This window comes from Schistocerca americana, chromosome 3 (genome assembly GCF_021461395.2).
Source record: "Schistocerca americana isolate TAMUIC-IGC-003095 chromosome 3, iqSchAmer2.1, whole genome shotgun sequence".
Classification (NCBI taxonomy): Eukaryota; Metazoa; Arthropoda; class Insecta; order Orthoptera; family Acrididae; genus Schistocerca; species Schistocerca americana.
This window is the reverse complement of record NC_060121.1, coordinates 325,373,595-325,399,693: the sequence shown is the minus strand read 5'-3', so window position 1 is coordinate 325,399,693 and position 26,099 is coordinate 325,373,595. Positions and strand designations below refer to the sequence as shown.

Here is a 26,099-nt window from a genome sequence, read left to right as displayed (position 1 = left end):
TGGGGAAGGAAGTCGACCGTGTCTTTCAAAGGAACCACCACCAGCATTTGCCTGAAGCAATTTGGGGAAATAATGGCAAACCTAAATCAGGATGGCCGGAAGCGGATCTGAACCGCTCTCCTAGCGAATCCGAATCCAGTGTGCACATCCACGCAGTCAAGGTATGTTTGTACAACTGTTAGTTTCTACTTAGAATACGTGGAGCTTCGATGAAGACGATTTGCCCATTTTGGTCAGCATTGCTGCTTCGATTCGAAAAAATTAAAAATAAAATTGCGAGAAAATAAAAGTGATGTATGGTATAAAGACAGATTATTAAGATGAAAACCTTTGTCTCACATAAGGTTATACGATAAGTTGAAAATATACTCACACGATTGCTCCAATTATTTCGTGCTTAGTGAAGCGATACTCACTGAAGCACCAAAGAAACTGGTATAGGCATCCGTATTCAAAAATGTTCAAATGTGTGTGGAATCTTATGGGACTTAACTGCTAAGGTCATCAGTCGTTAACCTTACACACTACTTAACCTAAATTACCCTAAGGACAAACACACACACCCATGCCCGAGGGAGGACTCGAACCTCCACCGGGATCAGCCCCACAGTCCATGACTGCAGCGCCCTAGACCGCTCGGCTAATCCCATGCGGCCATCCGTATACAAATACAGAGATATGTAAACAGGCAGAATAGGGCGTTGCGGTCGGCAGCGCCTATATAAGACAGCAAGTGTCTGGCGCAGTTGCTAGATCGGTTACTGCTGCTACAATGGCAGGTTGTCAAGATTTAAGAGAGTTTGAACGTGGTGTTATAGTCGGCGCACGAGCCGTGGGACACAGCGTCTCCGAGGTAACGATGAAGCGGGGATTTGTCCGTACGACCATTTCACGAGTGTACCGTGAATATCAGGAATCCGGTAAAACACCAAATCTCCGACATCGCTGCGGCCGGAAAAAGATCCTGCAAGAACGGGATCCACGACGACTAAAGAGAATCGTTCTACGTGACAAAAGGGCAACCCTTCAGCAAATTGCTGCAGATTTCAACGTTAGGCCATTAACAAGCGTCAGTGTGCGAACCATTCAACGAAACATCATCGCTATGGGCTTTCGGAACTGAAGGCCCACTCTTATACCCTTGAAGACTGCACGACACAAAGCTTTACGCCTCGCCTGGGCCCGTCATCACCGACATTGGACTCTTGATGACTGGAAACTTGTTGCCTGATCGGACGAGTCTCGTTTCAAATTGCATCTAGCAGATGGACGTTTACGGATATGGCGTTAGCGTCATGAATGCATGGACCCTACATGTCAGCAGGTGTGGGGCGTGTGCTGGCGTGGAGCGTGTGCAGTTGGAGTGATAGAGGACCACTGATACATCTAGGCACGACTCTGACAGGTGATATGTACCTAAGCACCCTGTCTGATCACCTGAATCCAGTCATGTCCGTTGTGCATTCCTACGTATTTGGGCAATTCCAGCAGGACAATGCGACGACACTCCACACGTCCAGAATTGCAACAGAGTGGCTTCAGAAACACTCTTCTGTGTTTAAACACTTCCACTGGCCACCAAACTCCCCAGACATGAACATTATTGAGCAATCCTGGGATGCTTTGCTACGTGCTGTTCAGAAGAGATCTCCACCCCTCGCACTCTTATCGATTTATGGAGAGCCCTGCAGGATTCATGGAGTCAAGCATTACTTCAGACATTAGTCGAGTTCATGCCACATCGTGTTGCGGCACTTCTGCGTGTCCGCGGGGCCCTACACGATATTAGGCAGGTGTACAAGTTTCTTTTTAAGTGTATTTAAATCACCTCTCACTCGTGACATCTTATATTAAGAAGTAGGATCCAACCTTGAGAAATGTTATAACACCACACGATAGACTGACAGCAACACTGTAATTTCTAGCGAGGTGAAAGGGTTATGAAACTTCAAATACACTCCTGAAATATGCGAGTGTTGACTAAAGTACTTCACATCTCCTTGTCCTAGATTAAAATGTCCCTTCATTTTTCCTCTTCTTGTACTGTGTTATGAGAGAACTTATCTTTTTAGTAACGACATAACTGGCTGTGACTGAGTAATTGTTTCACCTCTCACTCGTGACACATCTCTATTTACCTTAACGTGATAAGCTTTCGATTTAAGGCTTCTGAAACAAGGCTGACGTTCATACATTGCAATAAGCGTTTCCAAAAGCCTGCAATTGAATTTCTTCACATCGCTCGACATAGCACCGCTACGAACTTGATCTCACAGCCGACGTTTGTTTGTTTAAGCCTGAACATTGCCGTTATACACGCTCAAGAATGTGGACTTGGCTGCACTACTGAAATTCAGTTAACCGTCAAGCTGCTTTAACAGTCAGAATATTTGCGTAAAATTATCCCACAGAAGGTCAAGCACAATTGCAAATACATGATGAAGCATGCTTGTCTAGTTTTCAGTTATGTGTGTGGATACCTTAAGGAACGTTTCATGTTCTTCTGCATTGCTCTCTATCCGGTCACAGTCTTCAAACACTTTACATACATTTAGCAACTGAATCTATGAACCCACGGTTAATTTGTAGTCTTTTCTTTTGATATGTTGATTATACGTTATTTTATGTTCAAATGTGTGTGAATTCCTAGGGACCAAACTGCTGAGGTCGTCGGTCCCTACACTTAAACACTACTTAAACTAACTTATGCTAAGAACAACACATAGACCCATGCCCGAGGGAGGACTCGAACCTCCGTCGGGAGGGGTATGTTATTTTAGTCCTATTGTAAACAATACTATGTCATCAGCAAAATAATCGTGATTCAGGTATGTTCTATGAACACGTTTAAGTAATTTCTTCCAGTTTCGGCATCCATAAATACACTCTAGGGCTTCTGAGAGCCGTGATGGTGATCCAGTATCCCCTATTTGACACTTTGAAAAGCTCTATCCGCCTGTTCCTCGGAGCTTCCGTCTTTTCGCGGCATGTACTACACGGGTCGCTCACTCTTAACTAATTTAGCAAGTAAGTAGGCCCCAGCCACAATCTTTTAAGAAATAACACTGAGACACTCACCCTTCATCTCCAGGTTTGACAAAACCCCGTTCCCCGAATGCTGGAAACTGGCTTGGCGTCCGCTATAGCCACACAGATGAGTCCCTATGTGCGGTGAGGAACGATATGTTACATTCCCTTTGAATCCTGAATAGCACGCTATTGTCAGTTAAGCTTAACAGAATCTGTAGCATTGATATATATACCCATAAGCATTGCCGCTCCAAGACCTAGTCTGGAGCAATGAACTGCACTACACTACTGGCCATTAAAATTGCTACACCAAGAAGAAATGCAGATGATATACGGGTATTCGTTGGATAAATATAATAGAACTGACATGTGTTTACATTTTCACGCAATTTGGGCACATAGATCCTGAGAAATCAGTACCCAGAACAACCAAATCTGGCCGTAATAACGGCCTTGATACGACTGGGCATTGAGTCAAACAGAGCTTGGATACCGCGTACAGGTACAGATGCCCATGCAGCTTCAACACGATACCACAGTTCATCAAGAGTAGTGACTGGCGTATTGAGACGAGCCAGTTGCTCGGCCACCATTGACCAGACGTTTTCAATTGGTGAGACATCTGGAGAATGTGCTGACCAGGGCAGCAGTCGATTATTTTCTGTATCCAGAAAGGCCCGTACAGGACCTGCAACATGCGGTCATGCATTGAATGAAAAAGCGCATTATCCTGCTGAAATGTAGGGTTCCGCAGGGATCGAATGAAGGGTAGAGCCACGGATCGTGACACATCTGAATTGTAACGTCCACTGTTCAAAGTGCCGTGAATGCTCACAAGAGGTGACCGAGACGTGTAACCAATGGCACCCCATACCAACACGCCGGATGATACGGTAATACGCCGATGACGAACACACGCATCCAATGTGCGTTCAAAGCGATGTCGCCACACACGGATGCGAACATTATGATGCTGTGAACAGAACCTGGATTCATCCGAAAGAATGACGTTTTGCCATTCGTGCACCCAGGTTCGTCGTTGAGTACACCATCGCAGGCGTTCCTTTCTGTGATGCAGCGTCAAGGGTAACCGCAGTCATGGTCTCCGAGCTGATAGTCCATGCTGCTGCAAACGTCGTCGAACTGTTCGTGCACATGGTTGTTGTCTTGCAAACGTCCCCACCTGCTGACTCAGGGATCGAGACGTGGCTGCACGATCCGTTACAGCCATGCGGATAAGATGCCTGTCATCTCGACTGCTAGTGATACGAGGCCGTTGGGATCCAGCACGGCGTTCCGTATTACCCTTCTGAACCCACCGATTCCATATTCTGCTAACAGTCATTGGATCTCGACCAACGCGAGCAGCAATGTCGCGATACGATAAACCGCAATCGCGATAGGCTAGAATCCGACCTTTATTAAAGTCGAAAACGTGATGGTACGCGTTTCTCCTCCTCACACGAGGCATCACAACAACGTTTCACCAGGCAACGCCGGTCAACTGCTGTTTGTGTATAAGAAATCGGTTGGAAACTTTCCTCATGTCAACACGTTGTAGGTGTCGCCACCGACGCCAACCTTGTGTGAATGCTCTGAAAAGCTAATCATTTGCATATCACAGCATCTTCTTCCTGTCGGTTAAATTTCGCGTCTGTAGCACGTCATCTTCGTGGTGTAGCAATTTTAATGGCCAGTAGTGTACTTGCGAGATGCTGTCATTATGGTGACCACGCACCATACTAAGAAGACATATTCAGAGCGTAAGAGTACTTATCCAGTACGCTGACGCTGCAAATTACGACCGCCACCGCTTCTGAAAAGCGAATCTGAGACACCTTTCAGCTACAGGACGTCCAGACAAGCTGATCGGACGAGAAAATTTTTTACTTCACATTGGCGAGCAAGCACGATAACTTGTTTTGGTTTACGGCGGAAAGTGCTGGCGAGAGGAAAGTACTATCCAGCCTGGTTCGCAAAAATAGCGCTTGAATCAGACACTCTCTCTCAGACAGTATCCACAAATTTACGTGATGCCGAGCTTCGTCGCCAGTGACAGTTTCTAACTTGGAGATGACGACCATTTTCAGTCACCCTGGTCTGTACTTAGGCTCAAGAAGCTACAGGCATGCGCCTGAGCAAAAGGCTGTACACATGCCACCTGGCTCTTTCACACTGCTGTGTGACTTTACTTCCCACGGGCGTCCACCTCCCTAGTAAGACGTGTCCTCCAGTCCGGACTGGTTGTTGCCTGGGTTGCCTGTCGCTGCACTTCCGTCCTTGTACACACTACTCAGGGTGGACACATGCCTTCAGCGTCTATCGTGCTGAGGGCTACGTTTCGAGTACCATTCTTCCCTGAGCTGTAACCCAAGGCCCAAGGTGGGCAAGCAGCCTGGACGTGGCTGTCATTCATCGGCCGTGGCGCGTGGAACCTGACAGCTGCTGCCGTTCTGCTGACATCAGAGGATTATGCTGCCTGTGTGCATGCTGCCCATACGGTCCCACTGATGACAGTTCGCTGAGCTCCTGCAGCTACGTCACCCCAGGGCCAACAACCTCCACTCCAACAGTGACCACATCTCTATACCTAATAGGAATAAAAGTCTAATATATTCAGGGATGTCTTATTAACAGTCCCATGCTGAATTCCAGTCACCACCTTTACTCTCACCCATGTCCAGACGAAGGAAGCGGTGCCTCACCCTGACCTTCTTACATCCTCTTCCCTCAACACTATTGGCGTCACCTCCTGGCCTGAAAAGTATACTAACATTTACTGATCACCCAAAACATTATATCCGCGTGCATAATAGCATAACAGCATGTAGGTGCACAAGTCGTCCTGCATGGTCCATCAGTGTTCTGTGCTGGAGTTCTCAACTTTACTGTTAGCAACAGTGGTACCTTTCAGCATGGTAACGGCTGGGTAACCGTAGCGCTCGTCCGTGGATCTAAAGTCGACAAAGTTCCAGGGCTAGAAAGTTTTAACAGCCGGAACGTCATCGCTTATCAGACATATCACATCGCAGAGGTCTACAATAGAGATATGGGTAAATCATATTACCTGTCGACCATGTCTTTCGTTCTCAGGACCAGGAATCATCGTAAAATAAATGAATCTGAATCTGTGTCAGTGTGGGTTAAAGGTGTCGACAACTGTAAAAAAATTAAACTCGTTGGTGATCTCACCCATTACTAAGAAATTAAATAAAATATTTCCTTTCCCTTATCCTTACCAAACAAAATATATTAAACAAACAAAAATAATTAATTAGCCTATTGCATCAGCCACATGGGATATACTCTGTGTGAGCGTTGACCTTGCTCATTACGCAGCCGCTTATTTTTCCTTGTTTACAAACATGACAAGCCAAATGAGACGCGTATCGATTATAAATTTCCTTGGGTGATTTCTGGAGGTACCAGATGTTTATGTACGGGTCACTCCGTAAATTACGAAATCCGTGAAGACAGAGCTGCCGCCTAATAGAGTCCCAAAAGAGTTCCAGTGGCTCCACATCAGGTGAATTTGGTGGCCAAGACATCAAAGTAACTCCACCTTTATGCTACAGATAGGAAATTAGCTAAATTCTGGCCGTATGACACAGGACAGTTGTCCTGCTGAAAGACGCAATCGCTATCAGCTGCCACGATACCTTCGATTACTACCACAGGTCCCAGAGATGTCAAGCTGTACGTCCCCCATAGCATCGTATTGTACCCACCGACTTGCGTCTGTAGCGAAGTGCATGTCTGGACCAAGCATTTCATGAGTGTGCTCCCTGCCGCCGTTGGATAAGCGGCTGCAGCAGCAAGTCGTATACTCCTAGCTCACTCATTTGTTACATAGTTTAATTCTTAATTTCTTTGCGTGTTTTTGGTACTTGCATTGTTTAATTCATAACTTTCGGGCGTATTATAGTATTTGAGAGTTGTAGCATCGCGTTTTAGTACCTGAATAGTGTAAATTCGCGTAGTCGTCTGTCTTCTGTTTTTGTTTTGAACGGCCAGTGTCGGTTGGTCACAGTCAGTGTGCTCCCTGCCGCCGTTGGATAAGCAGCTGCAGCAGCAAGTCGTATACTCCTAGCTCACTCATTTGTTACATAGTTTCATTCTTAATTTCTTTGCTTGTTTTTGGTACTTGCATTGTTTAATTCATAAATTTCGGGAGTATTATAGTATTTGAGAGTTGTAGCGTCGCGTTTTAGTACCTGAATAGTGTAAAATCGCGTAGTCTCCTTTCACCGCCTAGCAGTGTGTCAACAGTGCGCAAGTAGCAGCATTACTGCATTTACTAGGCAATCTTGTATTTCAATAACCGTTTAAATTTTGTGTCGATTTGTTTGCGCTCTCTGTAGATTAGTTCAGACGCTCTTTGCACAACAGTTTTTAGCATGGATAGGGACTGCAACTGCTGTGTTCGGATGCAGGCTGAGTTGGCATCCCTTCGCGCCCAGCTTCAGGCAGTATTGGCTTCGGTCACACAGCTTGAGGCTGTTGCCAATGGGCATCACTGTGGGGGTCCGGATGGGGGTTTGTCGGGGACGGCCAGCTCGTCCCAAGCATTCCCCAATCGGACTACAACTGTGGTTGCCCGGGATACTGCCCGCATTGAGACTGATCCCTCACCTGTGGTAGAGTGGGAGATCGTCTCAAGGTATGGCAGGGGGCGAAAGACATTCCGGAGGGCTGAACGGAAGGCCTCTCCAGTTTGTCTGACGAACCGATTTCAGGCTCTGTCTCAGGCTGATACTCATCTTCGGCCTGACATGGCTGCTTGTCCTGTTCCAGAGGTTGCCCCTCAGTCTGCAAGATCCGGGCGGTCGCAGAGGGTGGGCTTACTGGTAGTTGGGAGCTCCAACGTCAGGCGCGTAATGGGGCCCCTTAGGGATATGGCAGCAAGAGAAGGGAAGAAAACCAATGTGCACTCCGTGTGCATACCGGGGGGAGTCATTCTAGATGTGGAAAGGGTCCTTCCGGATGCCATGAAGGGTACAGGGTGCACCCATCTGCAGGTGGTCGCTCATGTCGGCAACAATGATGTGTGTCTCTATGGATCGGAGGAAATCCTCTCAGGCTTCCGGCGGCTATCTGATTTGGTGAAGACTGCCAGTCTCGCTAACGGGATGAAAGCAGAGCTCACCATCTGCAGCATCGTCGACAGGACTGACTGCGGACCTTTGGTACAGAGCCGAGTGGAGGGTCTGAATCAGAGGCTGAGACGGTTCTGCGACCGTGTGGGCTGCAGATTCCTCGACTTGCGCCATAGGGTGGTGGGGTTTCGGGTTCCGCTGGATAGGTCAGGAGTCCACTACACGCAACAAGCGGCTACACGGGTAGCAGGGGTTGTGTGGCGTGGGCTGGGCGGTTTTTTAGGTTAGATGGCCTTGGGCAAGTACAGAAAGGGCAACAGCCTCAACGGGGGCGGGGCAAAGTCAGGACATGCGGGGACCAAGCAGCAATCGGTATTGTAATTGTAAACTGTCGAAGCTGCGCTGGTAAAGTACTGGAACTTCAAGCGCTGATAGAAAGCACCGAAGCTGAAATCGTTATAGGTACAGAAAGCTGGCTGAAGCCAGAGATAAATTCTGCCGAAATTTTTACAGAGGTACAGACGGTGTTTAGAAAGAATAGATTGCATGCAACCGGTGGTGGAGTGTTCGTCGCTGTTAGTAATAGTTTATCCTGTAGTGGAGTAGAAGTGGATAGTTCCTGTGGATTATTATGGGTGGAGGCTACACTCAACAACCGAGCTAGGTTAATAATTGGCTCCTTTTACCGACCTCTCGACTCAGCAGGATTAGTGGCAGAACAACTGAGAGAAAATTTGGAATACATTTCACATAAATTTTCTCAGCATGGTGATGATTTCAATTTACCAGATATAGACTGGGACACTCAAATGTTTAGGACGGGTGGTAGGGACAGAGCATCGAGTGACATTATACTGAGTGCACTATCCGAAAATTACCTCGAGCAATTAAACAGAGAACCGACTCGTGGAGATAACATCTTGGACCTACTGATAACAAACAGACCCGAACTTTTCGACTCTGTATGTGCAGAACAGGGAATCAGTGATCATAAGGCCGTTGCAGCACCCCTGAATATGGAAGTTAATAGGAATATAAAAAAAGGGAGGAAGGTTTATCTGTTTAGCAAGAGTAATAGAAAGCAGATTTCAGACTACCTAACAGATCAAAGCGAAAATTTCTGTTCCGACACTGACAATCTTGAATGTTTATGGAAAAAGTTCAAGGCAATCGTAAAATGCGTTTTAGACAGGTACGTACCGAGTAAAACTGTGAGGGACGGGAAAAACCCACCGTGGTACAACAACAAAGTTAGGAAACTACTGCGAAAGCAAAGAGAGCTTCACTCCAAGTTTAAACGAGGCCAAAACCTCTCAGACAAACAGAAGCTAATCAATGTCAAAGTTAGCGTAAGGGGGGCTATGCGTGAAGCGTTCAGTGAATTCGAAAGTAAAATTCTATGTACCGACTTGACAGAAAATCCTCGGAAGTTCTGGTCTTACGTTAAATCAGTAAGTGGCTCGAAACAGCTTATCCAGACACTCCGGGATGATGATGGCATTGAAACAGAGGATGACTCGCGTAAAGCTGAAATACTAAACACCTTTTTCCAAAGCTGTTTCACAGAGGAAGACCGCACTGCAGTTCCTTCTCTAAATCCTCGCACAAACGAAAAAATGGCTGACATCGAAATAAGTGTCCAAGGAATAGAAAAGCAACTGGAATCACTCAACAGAGGAAAGTCCACTGGACCTGACGGGATACCAATTCGATTCTACACAGAGTACGTGAAAGAACTTGCCCCCCTTCTAACAGCCGTGTACCGCAAGTCTCTAGAGGAACGGAAGGTTCCAAATGATTGGAAAAGAGCACAGGTAGTCCCAGTCTTCAAGAAGGGTCGTCGAGCAGATGCGCAAAACTATAGGCCTATATTCTGACGTCGATCTGTTGTAGAATTTCAGAACATGTTTTTTGCTCGCGTATCATGTCGTTTTTGGAAACCCAGAATCTACTATGTAGGAATCAACATGGATTCCGGAAACAGCGATCGTGTGAGACCCAACTCGCTTTATTTGTTCATGAGACCCAGAATATATTAGATACAGGCTCCCAGGTAGATGCTATTTTTCTTGACTTCCGGAAAGCGTTCGATACAGTTCCGCACTGTCGCCTGATAAACAAAGTAAGATCCTACGGAATATCAGACCAGCTGTGTGGCTGGATTGAAGAGTTTTTAGCTAACAGAACACAGCATGTTGTCATCAATGGAGAGACGTCTACAGACGTTAAAGTAACCTCTGGCGTGCCACAGGGGAGTGTTATGGGACCATTGCTTTTCACAATATATATAAATGACCTAGTAGATAGTGTCGGAAGTTCCATGCGGCATTTCGCGGATGATGCTGTAGTAGTAGAGAAGTTGCAGCATTAGAAAATTGTAGCGAAATGCAGGAAGATCTGCAGCGGATAGGCACTTGGTGCAGGGAGTGGCAACTGACCCTTAACATAGACAAATGTAATATATTGCGAGTACATAGAAAGAAGGATCCTTTATTGTATGATTATATGATAGCGGAACAAACACTGGTAGCAGTTACTTCTGTAAAATATCTGGGCGTATGCGTGCGGAACGATTTGAAGTGGAAATGAGCATATAAAATTAATTGTTGGTAAGGCGGGTACCAGGTTGAGATTCATTGGGAGAGTCCTTAGAAAATGTAGTCCATCAACAAAGGAGGTGGCTTTCAAAACACTCGTTCGACCTATACTTGAGTATTGCTCGTCAGTGTGGGATCCGTACCAGATCGGGTTGACGGAAGAGATAGAGAAGATCCAAAGAAGAGCGGCGCGTTTCGTCACAGGGTTATTTGGTAACCGTGATAGCGTTACGGAGATGTTTAACAAACTCAAGTGGCAGACTCTGCAAGAGAGGCGCTCTGCATCGCGGTGTAGCTTGCTCGCCAGGTTTCAAGAGGGTACGTTTCTGGATGAGGTATCGAGTATATTGCTTCCCCCTACTTATACCTCCCGAGGAGATCACGAATGTAAAATTAGAGAGATTAGAGCGCGCACGGAGGCTTTCAGACGGTCGTTCTTCCCGCGAACAATACGCGACTGGAACAGGAAAGGGAGGTAATGACAGTGGCACGTAAAGTGCCCTCCGCCACACACCGTTGGGTGGCTTGCGGAGTATAAATGTAGATGTAGATGTAGATGATACGACCATTGTCATAGTGTAGCAATAAATGTTTCATCTGGCCATATGACACATTTCCATTTATCCACTGCTGAATCCCGATTATCTCATGCCACTGTCGATGTCGTTTTCGTCGGGTTAACATTGGAACACATATGGGTCCTCTGCCGTGGAGACACACATTTGTCAATGTGGACTGAATGGTGTGCTCCTGAACACCTGTTCCTCCACCACCATTGCACTCTGTCATCAAATCTGACACAGGTCACCGCCTATCCTCCTTCACAGCACGGTCAAGCCTCTGACGTCAAAGTTCTGTGGTGAGGCATGAACGTCCAACAACTTGTCGCCTACTCCTTGTTTCATTGTCCTTCATTCAACTATCACAGATGATTACGACTATAGCTGCGATCAGTTTCTGCGTTTCCAAGATACTCGTTCGCAGGCGCTGCGCTACAACAATCTGCTCTTTGCCAGAGTTGCTTATATCAGCAAACTTTCCCACTTGCAGGCCGTATCGTCGGTAGAATTGTTCCTCTTTCATCTCTGATCGTCTTATTTGCCTTGACTATAGTGTCACGTGTCGAATCGCCACCAGACGACATTCAGTCTCGCGATGGGCATAGGCCATAATGGTTTGGCTCATCAGTGTTGGTTGAATGGAAGTATTGTTTCTCAAGGATTGTTAATACAGATTAAGACGCCCAGCTTAACCCGCAGGACAGGACAGATAGAATAAATTGTGGAAAAAGGGCCAAAATAAGGGGCTGTCAGTGACACTCGAACATGCAACTTTATCATTTGATCAAACATTACAAGAGCCCAAAAAAACTTCTTAAACAGACAGCGTTAATCTTTGGGACTTAATTACCGGCTGAAAGCCACTTTAATTTAAAAACGGCTGAAGGCCAATAATTTAAACGCAAGTATAATCAGAAATTTAAAAGGAGAGCCTTATCTTAAAACAGTTCTTCAGTTAGGCTGAAGTAAGCAAATTAAATTCAGATCGGCTGAAGGCCGAACACTTAAAACTCCAAAACATTATTTTTTCTAAAAATACCAAAGTACTTACGTGAAACAGTTGTTTAATTTAGGCTGAAGAGCTTAAGAACAAACAACTGAAAATCAAGCCGGCTGAAGGCCGAAGACTGAAACATTCAATAGATTGAAGTAAACAAGTTAAATTCAAATCGGCTGAAGGCCGAAGACTTAAAAATTCAAAAAAAAAATTTTAAATGCCAAAGGGCTTACGTGAAACAGTGCCTTAAACTAGGCTGAAGGCCTTAAGAGTAAAACAACTCTAATTTAAAACACAAAACCGGCTGGAAGCCATACAAGTACCAACAACAATAACAAATTTTTAAAAAAGGCAGTCCACACAAGGGCACCCAGATGTTCGAGGGTCGGCCTGTAATTCAAACACTAACGCTCGCTTAGGTGAGACAGGCAGACGGGCCAACCATTCACGATCCGACGACAACCCAACCGACCGACAGTCAGCGGACCCACCGACAAGATAACTTCCACTTCACCCCACCAGGACACAACAGGGAGTTCAACGGAACAAGTAGAAGATATTGGCGCCCACAACCAATCACACACGGAGCTATCAAACTACACAGCGCCCTGGACAGCAACAACACGATGAGGAAACTACACTGCCTGAAATTTACGTCAGTGCCCAGGGCAGGTAAACGGAACGTTAACGGCCACAAGGCAGAAGATTTCGCTGGTGCACTTCAGTTCAAATAACCAAATACAGTGAAACTCCACCGGAGAGTGGCTATAATTTTCCAACTTGAAAACCACATTGTTGCTCGAGGGGAATATCCCAGCTGCCGACAACGAGCTCCTAACAACACAATGTGAACAGTCTTGACTTGCTGGTGGGTTAAATCAAAACTCAACTTTCGTGTCCAAGGGCGGTGAGCCACGGACCTCGTAGCAATGGGAACAGCGCCACACTCTCCGACACCGCGTAGAGACCGCCAGCGGGCACCGGACAAACTACGCCCCGCCGACGAGAATTCCTCGCTGCTCCAAGCCAACCGACCGACTGCTCAGAACCAGTACGCCGACAACATTTAAAATACTTGTTAGTCAAAATCACACAAACTACACACAGTTTCACTAACATTTGCACGAAGAACTAGACAGTGCTAACGGCAGTGACTGTACAATAACAGGGACGAATCACGAGTCGGCACACACCGCCAACCCATAAGCAATCGCCAGCCAAATACACGTCGTCCGGCAAGACGACCGACCGACGACCAACCAGAGTCGTCCCCACTCCAATCATGTGTGTCGGAAACCGTCATGGCGGTCCGGACTTCATTGCTGCCGCGCCCCGACTGAACTTGTGCCGCGTGCCAGCTCTACACTGCCAGGTCCGAACCAACTTGCTGGCACGTTCAAACTGACTGGTCGACACACGACGACCGGGAAGTAATAGCAGTCCAGCAAAAATAACACGGCAGGGCTTATATCGATAAGAGCTGCTGCTGCCGCTCACGGGCTGGCAAAGCAGCAACTCAGTGACACAAGTAACTGAAACTAACATAACGAGGTGGCAGTACGGCAAAAACAGGATGTTAAATAAGAGATGGCACGAACACGAGCCACGCACGGCTCACCTATGCTATCACCCAAGGCTCAAGGTGGGCAAGCAGCCTGGACGTGGCTGTCATTCATCGGCCGTGCCGCGTGGAACCTGTCAGCTGCTGGCGTTCTGCTAACGTCAGACGCTTATGCTGCCTGTGAGATGCTGCCCAGACGGTCCCACTGATGACAGTTTACTGAGCGCCTCCACTCCAACAGTGACCACATCTCTATACCCAACAAGAATAAAAGTCTAATATTAGCAGTCCCGCACTGAATTCCAGTCACCACCATTAACTCTCACCCCATGCCCAGACGACGGAAGCGGTGCTTCATCCTGACCTTACATCCTCTTCCCTCAACACTATTGGCGTCACCTACCGGCCTGAAAAGTATACTAACATATACTGATCACACAAAACATTATATCCGCGTGCATAATAGCATGTTGGTCCAAATTTGGAACAAAATTCTGCGTGGTATCGATTAGAAATTTCCTTGGGTGATTTCCGGGGGTACCAGATATTTATGTACGGGTCACTCCGTAAATTACGGAATCTGTGAAGAGAGAGCTGCCGCCTAATAGCGTCCCATAAGAGTTCCAGTGGCTTCAGATCAGGTGAATTTGGTGGCCAAGACATCAACATAACTCCACTTTTATGCTACAGATACGACCTTAGCAAAATTCTGGCCTTATGACACAGGACAGTTGTCCTGCTGAAAGATGCAATCAGGGAAGACATCAATCATGTAAGTACGCACTTCACCTGCAATAACTTTCACGTGGTCCACAGCGGTCACGGTACCTTCAATCACTACCACAGGTCCCAAAGAAGTCAAGCTGTACGTACCCCATAGCATGAAATTGCACCCACCGACTTGCATCTGTAGCGAAGTGCATGTTTGGAGCAAGCATCTCATGAAACGACCATTGTCATAGTGTAGTAATAAATGTTTCATCCGGCCGTATGACACATTTCCATTTATCCACTGCTCAATCTCGTTTATCCCATGCCACTGTCGATGTCGATGTCGCTGTCGTCAGGTCAACATTGGAACACATATGGCTCCTCTGCCGTGGAGACACTCATCAATGTGGACTGAATGGTGTGCTCCACCACCACCATTATACTCTCTCGTCAAATCTGACAAGTCGCCGCCTATCCTCCTTCACAGCACGGTCAAGCCTCTGACGTCAAAGTTCTGTGATGAGGCATGAACGTCCAACAACTTGTCGCCTACTACTGGTTTCTTTGGCCTTCAGTCACCTGTCACAGATGATTACGACAACAGCTGAGATCAGTCTCTGCGTTTCCCAGATACTCGTTCATAGGCGCCGGGCCATAACAATCTGCTCTTTGCCAGAGTTGCTTATATCAGCAAACTTCCCCATTTGCAGCCCGTATCGTCGCTAGAATTGTTCTCCTTTCGTCTCTAATCGTCTTATTTACTTTCCCTACAGTGCCACGAGCCGAATCGCCACCAGACGACATTCAGTCTCGCGATGGGCATAGGCCATAATGGTTTGGCTCATCAGTGTTGGTTGAATGAATGTATTGTGTCTCAAGGATTGTTAATACAGATTTTGTTGAAATAAAAGCTTCGTCAAAGTCTATGAACCCCTGACAACTAATAACTCACTGCCCCGCACCTCAGTCTCATTGCCGACTTGCAAATGGTCCATTGTGCTATTTCCACTTTTAAAGCTATTCTATACCTCAAAAGTCGCTAATGTCACACAAACCTTTAATTTCACAAAGTAAGCTTCACATGCATGCAACATAAAAAGTAGACGATTTTAATTGCCGGTTTACAGATTTTTGTTATGACCATATTTTAGGTGGCTGTATGTGGATTTTTCTGAATAAAATTACAGTTTGAAAGGAATTTGCTAAGGTCTGATCGGGGTATATCCAGAAAATAAAGTCGATAGTTCTCAACCGCAAGCTAACTGCAAGGCAGAATGAGTATAATATCTTTGCGTAGGAGGATCTTTGATGGTTAAGAGAGCCGGGCACGCACAGTAAAAAACTCGGTCGTCGCAGCTAGGTGCCCGGAGGAAGCAGACGTGTGGTGACAGCTTTAAGGTAGGATTCGCACTACGCAATTTTCAGGTTACACACTGAGCAAACTTCAGCACATCAATGGGAGAAGCTATAAAAGGATTTCAAAATAGTTTTTGTTATATAATGCTCAGAGTTAAGATTTGTATGTCCAAGTTTTTACGCAGTAAGCGTTTTGTAAAATTTTTTGTAAGAGAGATTCATGCTGCAAAAATGTTGAAAATGGTAGTTTTTGTATATGACCCAAATTTTTAACAATATATATATATATATATATATATATATATATATATATATATATATATATATATATATATATATATTGAGATCAACATTGTGTTTAAATCTAATAGCCTGAATCATAATCCACATCCTTTGCTTGTACTGAATATGAAAATGAGAAGTAAAGTAAAGTTACCCATCAAATGAAAGAAGGTAAAGAAAATGAGGCCTCTATGCAATATACATGTGCAGTTCGTGGTTTGAAATCGATTTTGGTATAACTAAAGCTATCAGAGCAAAGTTATTTCAAATAACTAATTTTATGCCATTGCACAACTGGCATTATTCAAGTCAAGATACAATTTCATTAAGTAAACATAAGGGCCAAAAGTTAATTTTTCAGTACAATCTTAATGCCATTGCACAAATGGCATTATTCTCTTAAACTTGATTGCTGAGTCAAATACATGTTTCATTACTGGCAAAATGGAGGAATGAACGAGACAATTTGGCAGATGCAGTCAGATGCAGATTAGTTGAATAATTATTTTGGAACAATTTTATATTTGATACTTTCACTAATTAAAAAGGAAACAATTTTGAGTTAGATACTTTCACTTTTAAAGATAATTTTGGACATGATACTTTCAAGTTCTCACAGATATTATTGACTATTACTCAATTATCAATGTTCAGCAGTCAGGATCTCGCCTGCCGACACATTAAAAGTAAAGCAAAATTTTTGGCGTGGCGTGTTGGCAGCTACGTGTACTGGGGGGAATACCCGCTGAGCTTCGCTGCCTGCCTGGGACAGGAGGAGTGCTACCGGCTGGTGCTCGCCAAGGGTGCCAACCCAGATAGCCAAGACACCAACGGAAACACCACGCTGCACATGCTCGTCATCCACAAGAAGATGGCAAGTAACACGCACCATACGTCCTCCATTAACGAGACAGCTGCCGCTGTGTGCTGTTACTCTTCTACACTGTAGAAATGTGTGGTTTTAGTTACTGTATACGTATATTTTATTACGAACTACAGTTTCAAATATTGAAATTTATAGCTGAACTTCAGCTGTAAGAGGTATACATGTAATACTTAAAACGACATATGAAAATTTGTGCCGGACCAGCACCAGAAACCGGATTTCCCATTTACTGCGAACTTAAGCTATCCGAGCACACTCTTCAGACCGACCCAAACTTCCTGTATGTCACGCACTTATCTATCTCTATTCATAGATTATTAATTCATTTATTCACAATCTTACATCTTGTGATTGCCGTGCAGGTTTTAGAATCAAGACAACAAGAAGTCATAGCTTATCGTAGTCGCCTTCATCACAGGCCCATCTTCGCCTTACATATTTATATATTTGTGTTTGATGGCGAATTCGTAGACGGTGGGTGTTACCCACTTACTTGAATGGTTTTTTCTCTTCAGTCAGAACGACATTTTTCTTCGCGAAGTGTGAGAGTTGTGTCACAAGAACACAGGGTCAATCACCTAAAACTTGAACCGCAAATATTGCAAAATTGGTAAGTGATGTAGATGTGCGATTTTCACAGAATTGACTGGCAAATAAGGGCTCGTACTGCCAGCCAGTAAACAGATTGTAATAACATAAAGTGTATTCTTTGTGCAAACATACACTTTTTTAAGTGCAACAGTGTCTATTGCTAGTAACAGACTAAAAATAGGGTAAATGACAGTGGTGTTTCTCCAAGGATTCTAAAGTGAATCGTTTACGAGATATCATATTTTGAAAAGCTTCCACATCGACAGATGTCTGTGCAATTCAACCTGCGTAGTTGCTAGGTACGAAGTTGTTATGTTTGCCCTCGGTGCGCTTGTAAGTTCTTTAAGTGCACTGCGATTGCTAGTCACTTAGTACGTAACAGTCCAAGAAGTAGGTCGCGAGTGGACGATGGGATTTTCCAATGCAGAAAAAGCTGACATGCTCATGCTGTATGGAGAGTGAAGGAAGAATAATGCAGTTCGCTCTTGTACAGTGTATGCGACAAGATGTCTCAATAGACGTTAACTACCTCGGCAGTAATTTATCAACCTCTTCAACCAGTTACGTGAAAGTGGTAGTACGACACCTAGAAGGTAACAAAAGGACACAAGTGACGACAGAATAGCGGGAAATTTATATTCGTGCTGCTGCTGCAGTTGATCCGTACGTTAGCCCCCGAGCAAACGCTCGAGGAAATGGCATGAGTCAGTCAAGCGTCCTATGCATTCGCCCTTGACATAGGTTCCATCCCTATCACATCTCCTTCGATCAAGAGCTGTATGGAAACGGCTATGAGAAGTATGTTAGTTTCTATAGATGGACATTAAGACAGGATGCTCCAGATGTACACTGAAGCGCCAAAGAAACTGGTATATGCATGCGAATTCAAATACAAAGGCATGCAAGGAGGCAGAATACGGCGCTGCGATCGGCAACGCCTATATAGGACAACAAGTGTGTGGTGCAGTTGTTAGATCGGTTACTGCTGCTACAATGGCAGGTCATCAAGATTTAAGTGAGTTTGAACGTGGTGTTATAGTTGGTGCACGATCGATGGGACACGGGATCTCCGAGATAGCAATGAAGTGGGGATTTTCCCGTACGATCATTTCACGAGTATACCGTGAATATCAGGAATCTGGTAAAACATCAGATTTCCGACTTCGCTGCGACCGGGAAGATCCTGCAAGAACGGGTCCAACGACGACTGAAGAGAATCGTTCTACGTGACAAAAGTGCAACACTTCCGCAAATTGCTGCAGATGTCAACGCTAAGCCATTAACAAGCATCAGTGTACGAACCATTCAACGAAACATCATCGCTATAGGCTTTCGGAGCTGAAGGCCCACTCGTGTGTGCCCTTGAAGCCTGCAAGACACAAAGGATTATGCCTCACCTGGGCCCGTCAACACCGACATTGGACTGTTGATGACCGGAAATATGTATCCTGGTCAGATGAGTCTTGTTTCAAGTTGTATCGAGCGGATGGATGTCCAAGGGTATGGAGACAACCTCATGAATCCTTAGACCCTTCATGTCAGTAGCGGACTGTTCAAGCTGATGGAGGCTCTGTAACGGTGTGAGGCGTGTGCATTAGGAGTGATACGGCACCTCTGATGCGTGCAGTAAGACTCAGCCAGGTGACACGTACGTAAGCATCATGTCTGATCCCCTGCATCCATTCATGTCCATTGTGCATTCCGACTAACTTGGGCAATTCCAGCAGGACAATGCGACACCCCATATGTCCAGAATTGCTACAGATTGGCTCCAGGAACATTCTTCTGGTTTTAAACACTTCCGCTGACCACCAAACTCCCCATACATGAGCATTATTGAGCATATCTGGGATGCTTTTCAACGTGCTGTTCAGCTCTACAGAATTCATGGCCTCAATTCCCTCCAGCACTACTTCAGACATCAGTCGAGTGCATGCCACGTGTTGAGGCAGTTCTGCGTGCTCGCGGGGGTCCTATATGATATTAGGCGACCGGCCATGGTGGCCGAGCGGTTCTAGGCGCTACAGTCTGGAACCGCGCGACCGCTACGGTCGCAGGTTCGAATCCTGCCTCTGGCATGGATGTGTGTGATGTCCTTAGGTTAGTTAGGCTTAAGTAGTTCTAAGTTCTAGGGGACTGATGACCTCAGAAGTTAAGTCCCATAGTGCTCAGAGCCATTTGAACCATTTGATATTAGGCCAGGTGTACCAGTTTCTTTGGCTCTTCAATATATCATGTATCTTGTTCAGTGATGCCGCCACATTTATCAATCATGGCCAGACAAACCGCCGAACGACGCCATATTGGTTTGTTGACAATCTCCATTGTCTTCAGCTGGTGGAACGTCAGAGTCCAAGGAATGTAAACGAGTGATGTGGGTTTCAACGGATACTGCAAAACGGATACTGCAAAATGTTCCACTGGAGATTAAGAGGAACCTGTGGTACCAGCATGGTGGCTGTCCAGCCCGTAGTGCACGAATTACTAGAGCGTGTTTTCAAGAATTGTTTACAAATTGATGCATTGGAAGCAAAGGACCTGTACTTTGGCCGTCCCATTCCCTGGATTTGACGGATATAGACTTTGTCTGTGGGGAAAGCTGAAAGACGCTGTCTTCAAGGACATGCCAACTACACCCGATGATACGCAACGACGTATTACCGCTCGCGCATCTCCGATGAAACGCCAGCACGTATGCAGCAGTTGTTCCATACCAGTCTGGAAGCATGTACAACGCTGCCGGTGGTCATTTTGAATACAATATGAAGTGTCGGCAGAAGTGCCAACACCGTGTTGTTTGAGGAAGCCGAAATGCACGCTATAAGCTCACGCAGGCTGGCGTGAGGTCTGAAACAGGATACGTAATTAATGCTATAAAGAAAAGTACGTAGCTGCTGGAATACTTAACTTTAATCCACAACTGGTGAACATTGGTCTTGTTACTGTACATGCTTCATTAGATACATAGCAAAGGATAAATGGCGCCTTGCTAGGTCGTAGCAATTGACTTAGCTGAAGGCTATGCTAACTATCGTCTCGGCAAATGGGAGCGTAATTCTCAGTGAACCTTTCCTAGCAACGGCGGCTGTACAGCTGGGGCGAGTGCTAGTAAGTCTCTCTAGACCTGCCGTGTGGCGGCGCTCGGTCTGCAATCACTGATAGTGGCGACACGCGGATCCGTCGTATACTAGCGGACCGCGGCCGATTTAAAAGGCTACCACCTAGCAAGTGTGGTGTCTGGCGGTGACACCACACAACCCCTGATGTTCAACGGTCTCGTTACTGATCAGAATCTACATAACTAGTGTAAGCACTTGAGTTGTACTTTAGTGTCTGTTGCCACAGGTATTGCACTAGTATCGGTATGGGAACTATTCAAAATGGATGTCCCGTAAGCGACTCGCACTAGAATCTTATAACAAACACCACTGAGATTCTAATTTATCTTACTTTCGGTTTGTTAATATAAACAGGCACGGTTCAATCTAAAAAGTGTATGTCTGCACAAAAAATACACTTTCTAAATATTATTAAAAATCTGTTGATTGACTAGCAATACGAGCTCGCGACTACCAATCCATTCTGCGAAAACTGCACATCAATAGTACTTGCTATTTCCGCAATATCTGCTGCGCAAGTTTTAGATGTTCACCCTGTATATGTCAATTTCGTTTGACAGTGATGAGTGTATGCGATATTTGAGAGCTGTGTTCACGACAATAAATCGGAGACAAGGAATAGAGAGAAGCCCTAGTCGCCATACAGCATATTTCTCTTTAACAGTACCACGGGGTTCGCCGAGCTTAGCCTACTCATTCGATAGACGGACACACTGTGCAGAAGGACATCATCTTTACGCCAGTGGCTGTTATAAGTTTTTATTACACTATTGCAATTTCGGCCTTAGGCCATTATCAAGTACTGATTTTATGGCTTTAAGCCATGTCAACGTAATGTAAGCTGACACATTCGTGTGTCGTTGTCAATCCTGTTACAAACATTCGTGTCGTTGTTACACAGTGCGAGCACACGTATACAAACATCGTAAAACAGCTTAATCTGTAAATGCACATGTTCATTAACCCGTCACTAGTGACACATGCATTAGACCACAGATGTGGTCTAATGCATGACCAAAGTGTAGCTATCTGAAACTGTACTTCACAATCCCTGCTCCCCGTGTGTCAAATGTTGGTAGTGAAAACTACTTGCAAAATGGTTACCACACAGTCGAACGCCACTACAGAAGCATGCATTAGCGGTCTTGACACCGGGTACAACTTCGGCGATCAGACATTCAATATTAAACAGCGTAACAGTTCATTTCTCGATTCATTTCAAGAACAACTGGGCGTAGCAAAATAACACAAACTAGATTTTCAGCAAGAAAAACTGATCTTTCCTCTTTACTGCTATGTAAACCGATGTCTAATAATAAATAAAAATGGGAAACCTTATGAATCTAAGGCGAGCGTTGTCAAACAGTTGTCCGTACTGTTTCGTTCGGTATTAATGTGTCTCTTGATGATATCCTTTTTGGTTTCATGTTTTGCAGACCCAGTTCGACATGGCTTATGAAGTTGGCTCTTCACTCGACATTAAGAATAACCTCAACCTCACACCGCTCACGTTAGCCGCTAAGCTGGCTCGAATAGAGATGTTTTTCCATATCTTAAACATAGAAAGAGAGATCTACTGGCAAATAGGTAAGTAGATTTGTAGATTGGTCATTTAGTCAGCCTTCGACAACTATTCAGGCGTCATGTGACGCTAGAATTAGCACAGTGCGAAGAGCGGAGAAAGGACTTTTACTCTTCTGGTTATTTCTTTCCCTGACCACCTAGTCGTCGTCTTCAACTGTTCTCAATGCAAGATCTCACAAAATAGTAACTGCACTGCAAATACACTGTTCGGGTTTGCCGCCGGATTGTATTGGGTAAATTCCGCAGTATTTCATCGCTGCAACTGCTCGACTACTCTAACGCCCAGGGCAGGTAACTGGAACGTTAGCGGCCACAAGGCAGAAGATACCGTTGGTGCACTTCACTAATAAGTTACAATCATTTCAATAGTTAAGCACCATACAGAAAGACGGCTGCAAAATTTGCAGAGTCCAGCACACCATACATTGCTGCTTGCTGCTGTCACTGCTGCAAGACGTGACTGATGATAATCGCGGGGCAGCGTCGACATTTATCACACCACTAGCAGGCAATATGTGTGGTAGGGAAGACGCTAGCAGTTGGAGGAAAGCGGCGCTCCTAGTGACCCCTGCTGGGTGCTACAGAAAGGCCTTCAGCGCGTGCCCTATGGGCAATGACTGTGCTTCTGGACACTCCTGTGGTTAAAAGCTAAATTAAATCTCAGCTGTGCGTTGCATCGAGTCATGGATCGGAAGTTCTTGTTTAACTGTGAAATATGGTTTCGCAGGACAGAGCGGATCAGATTGTGGAAAGGGGCCCAAATCAGTTGCTGCTAGTTGCACAAACATACAAACTTTATTTGTCCAAAACACTTAATCACACATGCCCTTAAAAGAACTCAGAAACAATATGGCTGAAGGCCAGAACACAAATTATTAAAATTGCGTTAAGGAATACACATGGCTGAAGGCCTTAGTTACAAAATAGAAGAACTGAGGGCTTAAGGCCTGGATAACAAGAACTCCAGTAAGGAAATTTTAAATGGTTTTAGACAAAGATCTTCCAAATTTTAATTTAAGTAGACTGAAGGCCTAATCTTAAAATATTTGACATAAGGTTCGGCAGAAGGCCATACACTGAACATAGAACAACTCAAGTCTTATGGCCTGGATAACAAATTAAGATAGAGAGGAAAATTTTGAAATTTCAAATGATTTTTTCTTTGACAGCTGAAGGCCGTATCCCAAAATACTTCACATTAAGTTCGTCTGAAGGCCATATACTGAACATAGAACAACTCAAGGCTTAAGGCCTGGATAAAAATTTTATATAGGGAGAAAATTATCAAATGATTATTTTTCCTTTTTTTGCTTCAGACGGCTGAAGGCCATATCTTAAAATATTTCACTTAAGGTTCCGCTGAGGGCCAAATACTGAACATTAAAACAAACTTATTTAATACATGGCTGAAGGCCTCGCACCGTACTTGAAACAAAAGAAAATCCAAGCCCAAACAACAGAACAGTGGTGTTCAGAAGTGTTCCAAGAGCCGGCCTGGGGAGGAAACTCTAACAACAGGTTAGGCGAGACAGGCAGCCAAGCGTAACACTAAATAATCGGGTGGCAGCACGACTTAGGACGGCTGAAGAACCAACCAACAACCTAATCACTTCCCTTCCACCCAACCAACGGCACGACAAGCGAAAATATCAGCAAGGACGAAGATCGCAGCAGCACTATGTCTTCATAATTGGAAGCTAAACAGAGTCAAGTAACAATAACCACTCAAAGAGAAGAAAAAGGAGAACAACATCAAGCTGTCGAACTACACGCCATGCTGGACAGCATCAACACGGCGAGGAAAGCACACTGGCACAAAACTACTCTAACGACCAGGGCAGGTAACCGGAACGTTAGCGGTCACAAGGCAGAAGATACCATTGGTGCACTTCACTAATAAGTTACAATCATTTCAATAGTTATACACCATACAGGGAGATGGCAGCAAAATTTGCCAACTCCAGCACACCATACATTGCTGCTTGCGGGAATGGCCCAGGAAGCAACAACCAGAAATGAACGAAGAGATGTCACAGCAGTTGAGGTTTTGTAACAGGCAAACTGATTACTCAACTCCAGTATCCAGGTTCGATGGGCGACGAACTTTGCAGCTCTTGCAGCTAGTGCCTCACAGCTCTGACTGTGTGTGCATGTTGCCAGCGGCCCCGGTCTGACCGCCCACCACTGACTACCCGCACACACCACACTACATGGAAAATATAGCGGTCACACCAAAGATGGTTCAGCAGTACTAGTATCGATAAACGCTGCTGCTGTTACTGACAGAGGCAAGAGAGCAACTCGTTCAGGTAGTAACTGAGGGAGCAATAAGGCGCCACTCTATGATGAGAAAATGCCAAAAAGAAAAAACGGCATCAACGCGAGCCGGCCACAGCTCACCCTGTTTTGATTTACTGGCAGCTGGTGCTGGATTCTAGACAGCGCTTAATTGAAAACCTGCATCCCTGTTGATAAGATTGTCCACCATACGGATACATATGGCCTCCTTAATAATACAGTCCTAGAAAGATGACTCTGGGGATAAAATTTCAGTCTTTTCGAAAAAATGCGATGGCCCGTGTCCAGGCAATGCTCCGCCACCGCTGATTTATCAGGTTACACCAGGCGAGTATGACGATGGTGTTCGACGCAATGTTCTTGCACGGTTCGGCATGTCTGCCCAATATAACTTTTTCTATTATTGGCGTATGATATTATGCACGCCACGTTTCCTTAGACCAAGGTCGTCTTTGACCGAGCACAATAAATTCATGAATTTAGCTGGTGGCAGGAAAACACACTTGATGTCGTGGCTTTTGAGGATTCTTTCTATTCTTGAAGACATGCCGCCAAAATAGGGCAAGAACGCCGTTGCAGTGGGTGCTCCGCATCTTCATTTACATCCCTGCTTTGAATTTTCTCAGAACGGAATGCATGACATAGCTGTCTATCGGAACAGTTATTCTGTTAGAATACTGCCCTTACGTGTTCTAGCTCACCAGACAGACTGCTGGCATCTGAGACCACATGTGCTCTATGCACCAAACAGCGCAAGACTACCGCCTTGTGCAGTGTGATGACAACTTGTGGCCTGAAAATATAGCTCTGTGTCCCTGTGGGCTATCGGCTTTTCTCCTCACCATGACATCCAGGAATGGTAAAATGCCATCTTTTTTCCACTTCCACTGTAAACTGGAAATTTCGAACGGGAGGTTCCAACAGCGAAGTAAGATGTTTGGGCAGAAAATAGGTAGGAGTTCCAATGTTGCTCACTATTGGTCAGAGAGGAGACCTATCCTTATGTGTCTTCCGTAGCCCATGCGGTCTTGGAAGAACTGCAGCGTGTTGGTGCAGGCTCTTAATGACTTTATAAGGAATAGAACTCTTTTTGAGAAGGTCTAACCATGCAAGAACGTTGTGTCGAACACCATCGTCATACACGCCAGCGGCAACCTGGTAAATCAGCGGTGGCGCAACACTGCCTGGACACAGGGCATCGCACGTTTTAAGAAAAGACTGCAATTTTATCCCCACCGTCATCTTTCTGGGACTGTGTTGTCTAGTAGGCCATACATATCCGTGCTGTGGACAATCTTATCAAAAGCGATGAAAGTTTTCAATTAAGTGGAGCATGGAATCCAGCACTGGCTGCCATTAAATCAGAACAGGGGAAACAAGAACTTCCGATTCATCACGTGACGCAACGTACTACTGAAATTTAATTCAGCC

General features: G+C 45.3%; 1 protein-coding gene across 1 annotated transcript in view; it reads left to right on the top strand.

The window, feature by feature from the left end:
- Positions 1 to 26,099, top strand: part of LOC124606056 (transient receptor potential cation channel subfamily V member 5) — a 339,427-nt gene that overhangs the window by 245,033 nt on the left and 68,295 nt on the right. Inside the window, exons 7-8 of the mRNA XM_047138016.1 lie at positions 16,911 to 17,064; positions 22,223 to 22,373. Coding sequence (XP_046993972.1) covers positions 16,911 to 17,064; positions 22,223 to 22,373 — 305 coding nt within the window. The remainder of the gene's footprint in view (positions 1 to 16,910; positions 17,065 to 22,222; positions 22,374 to 26,099) is intronic.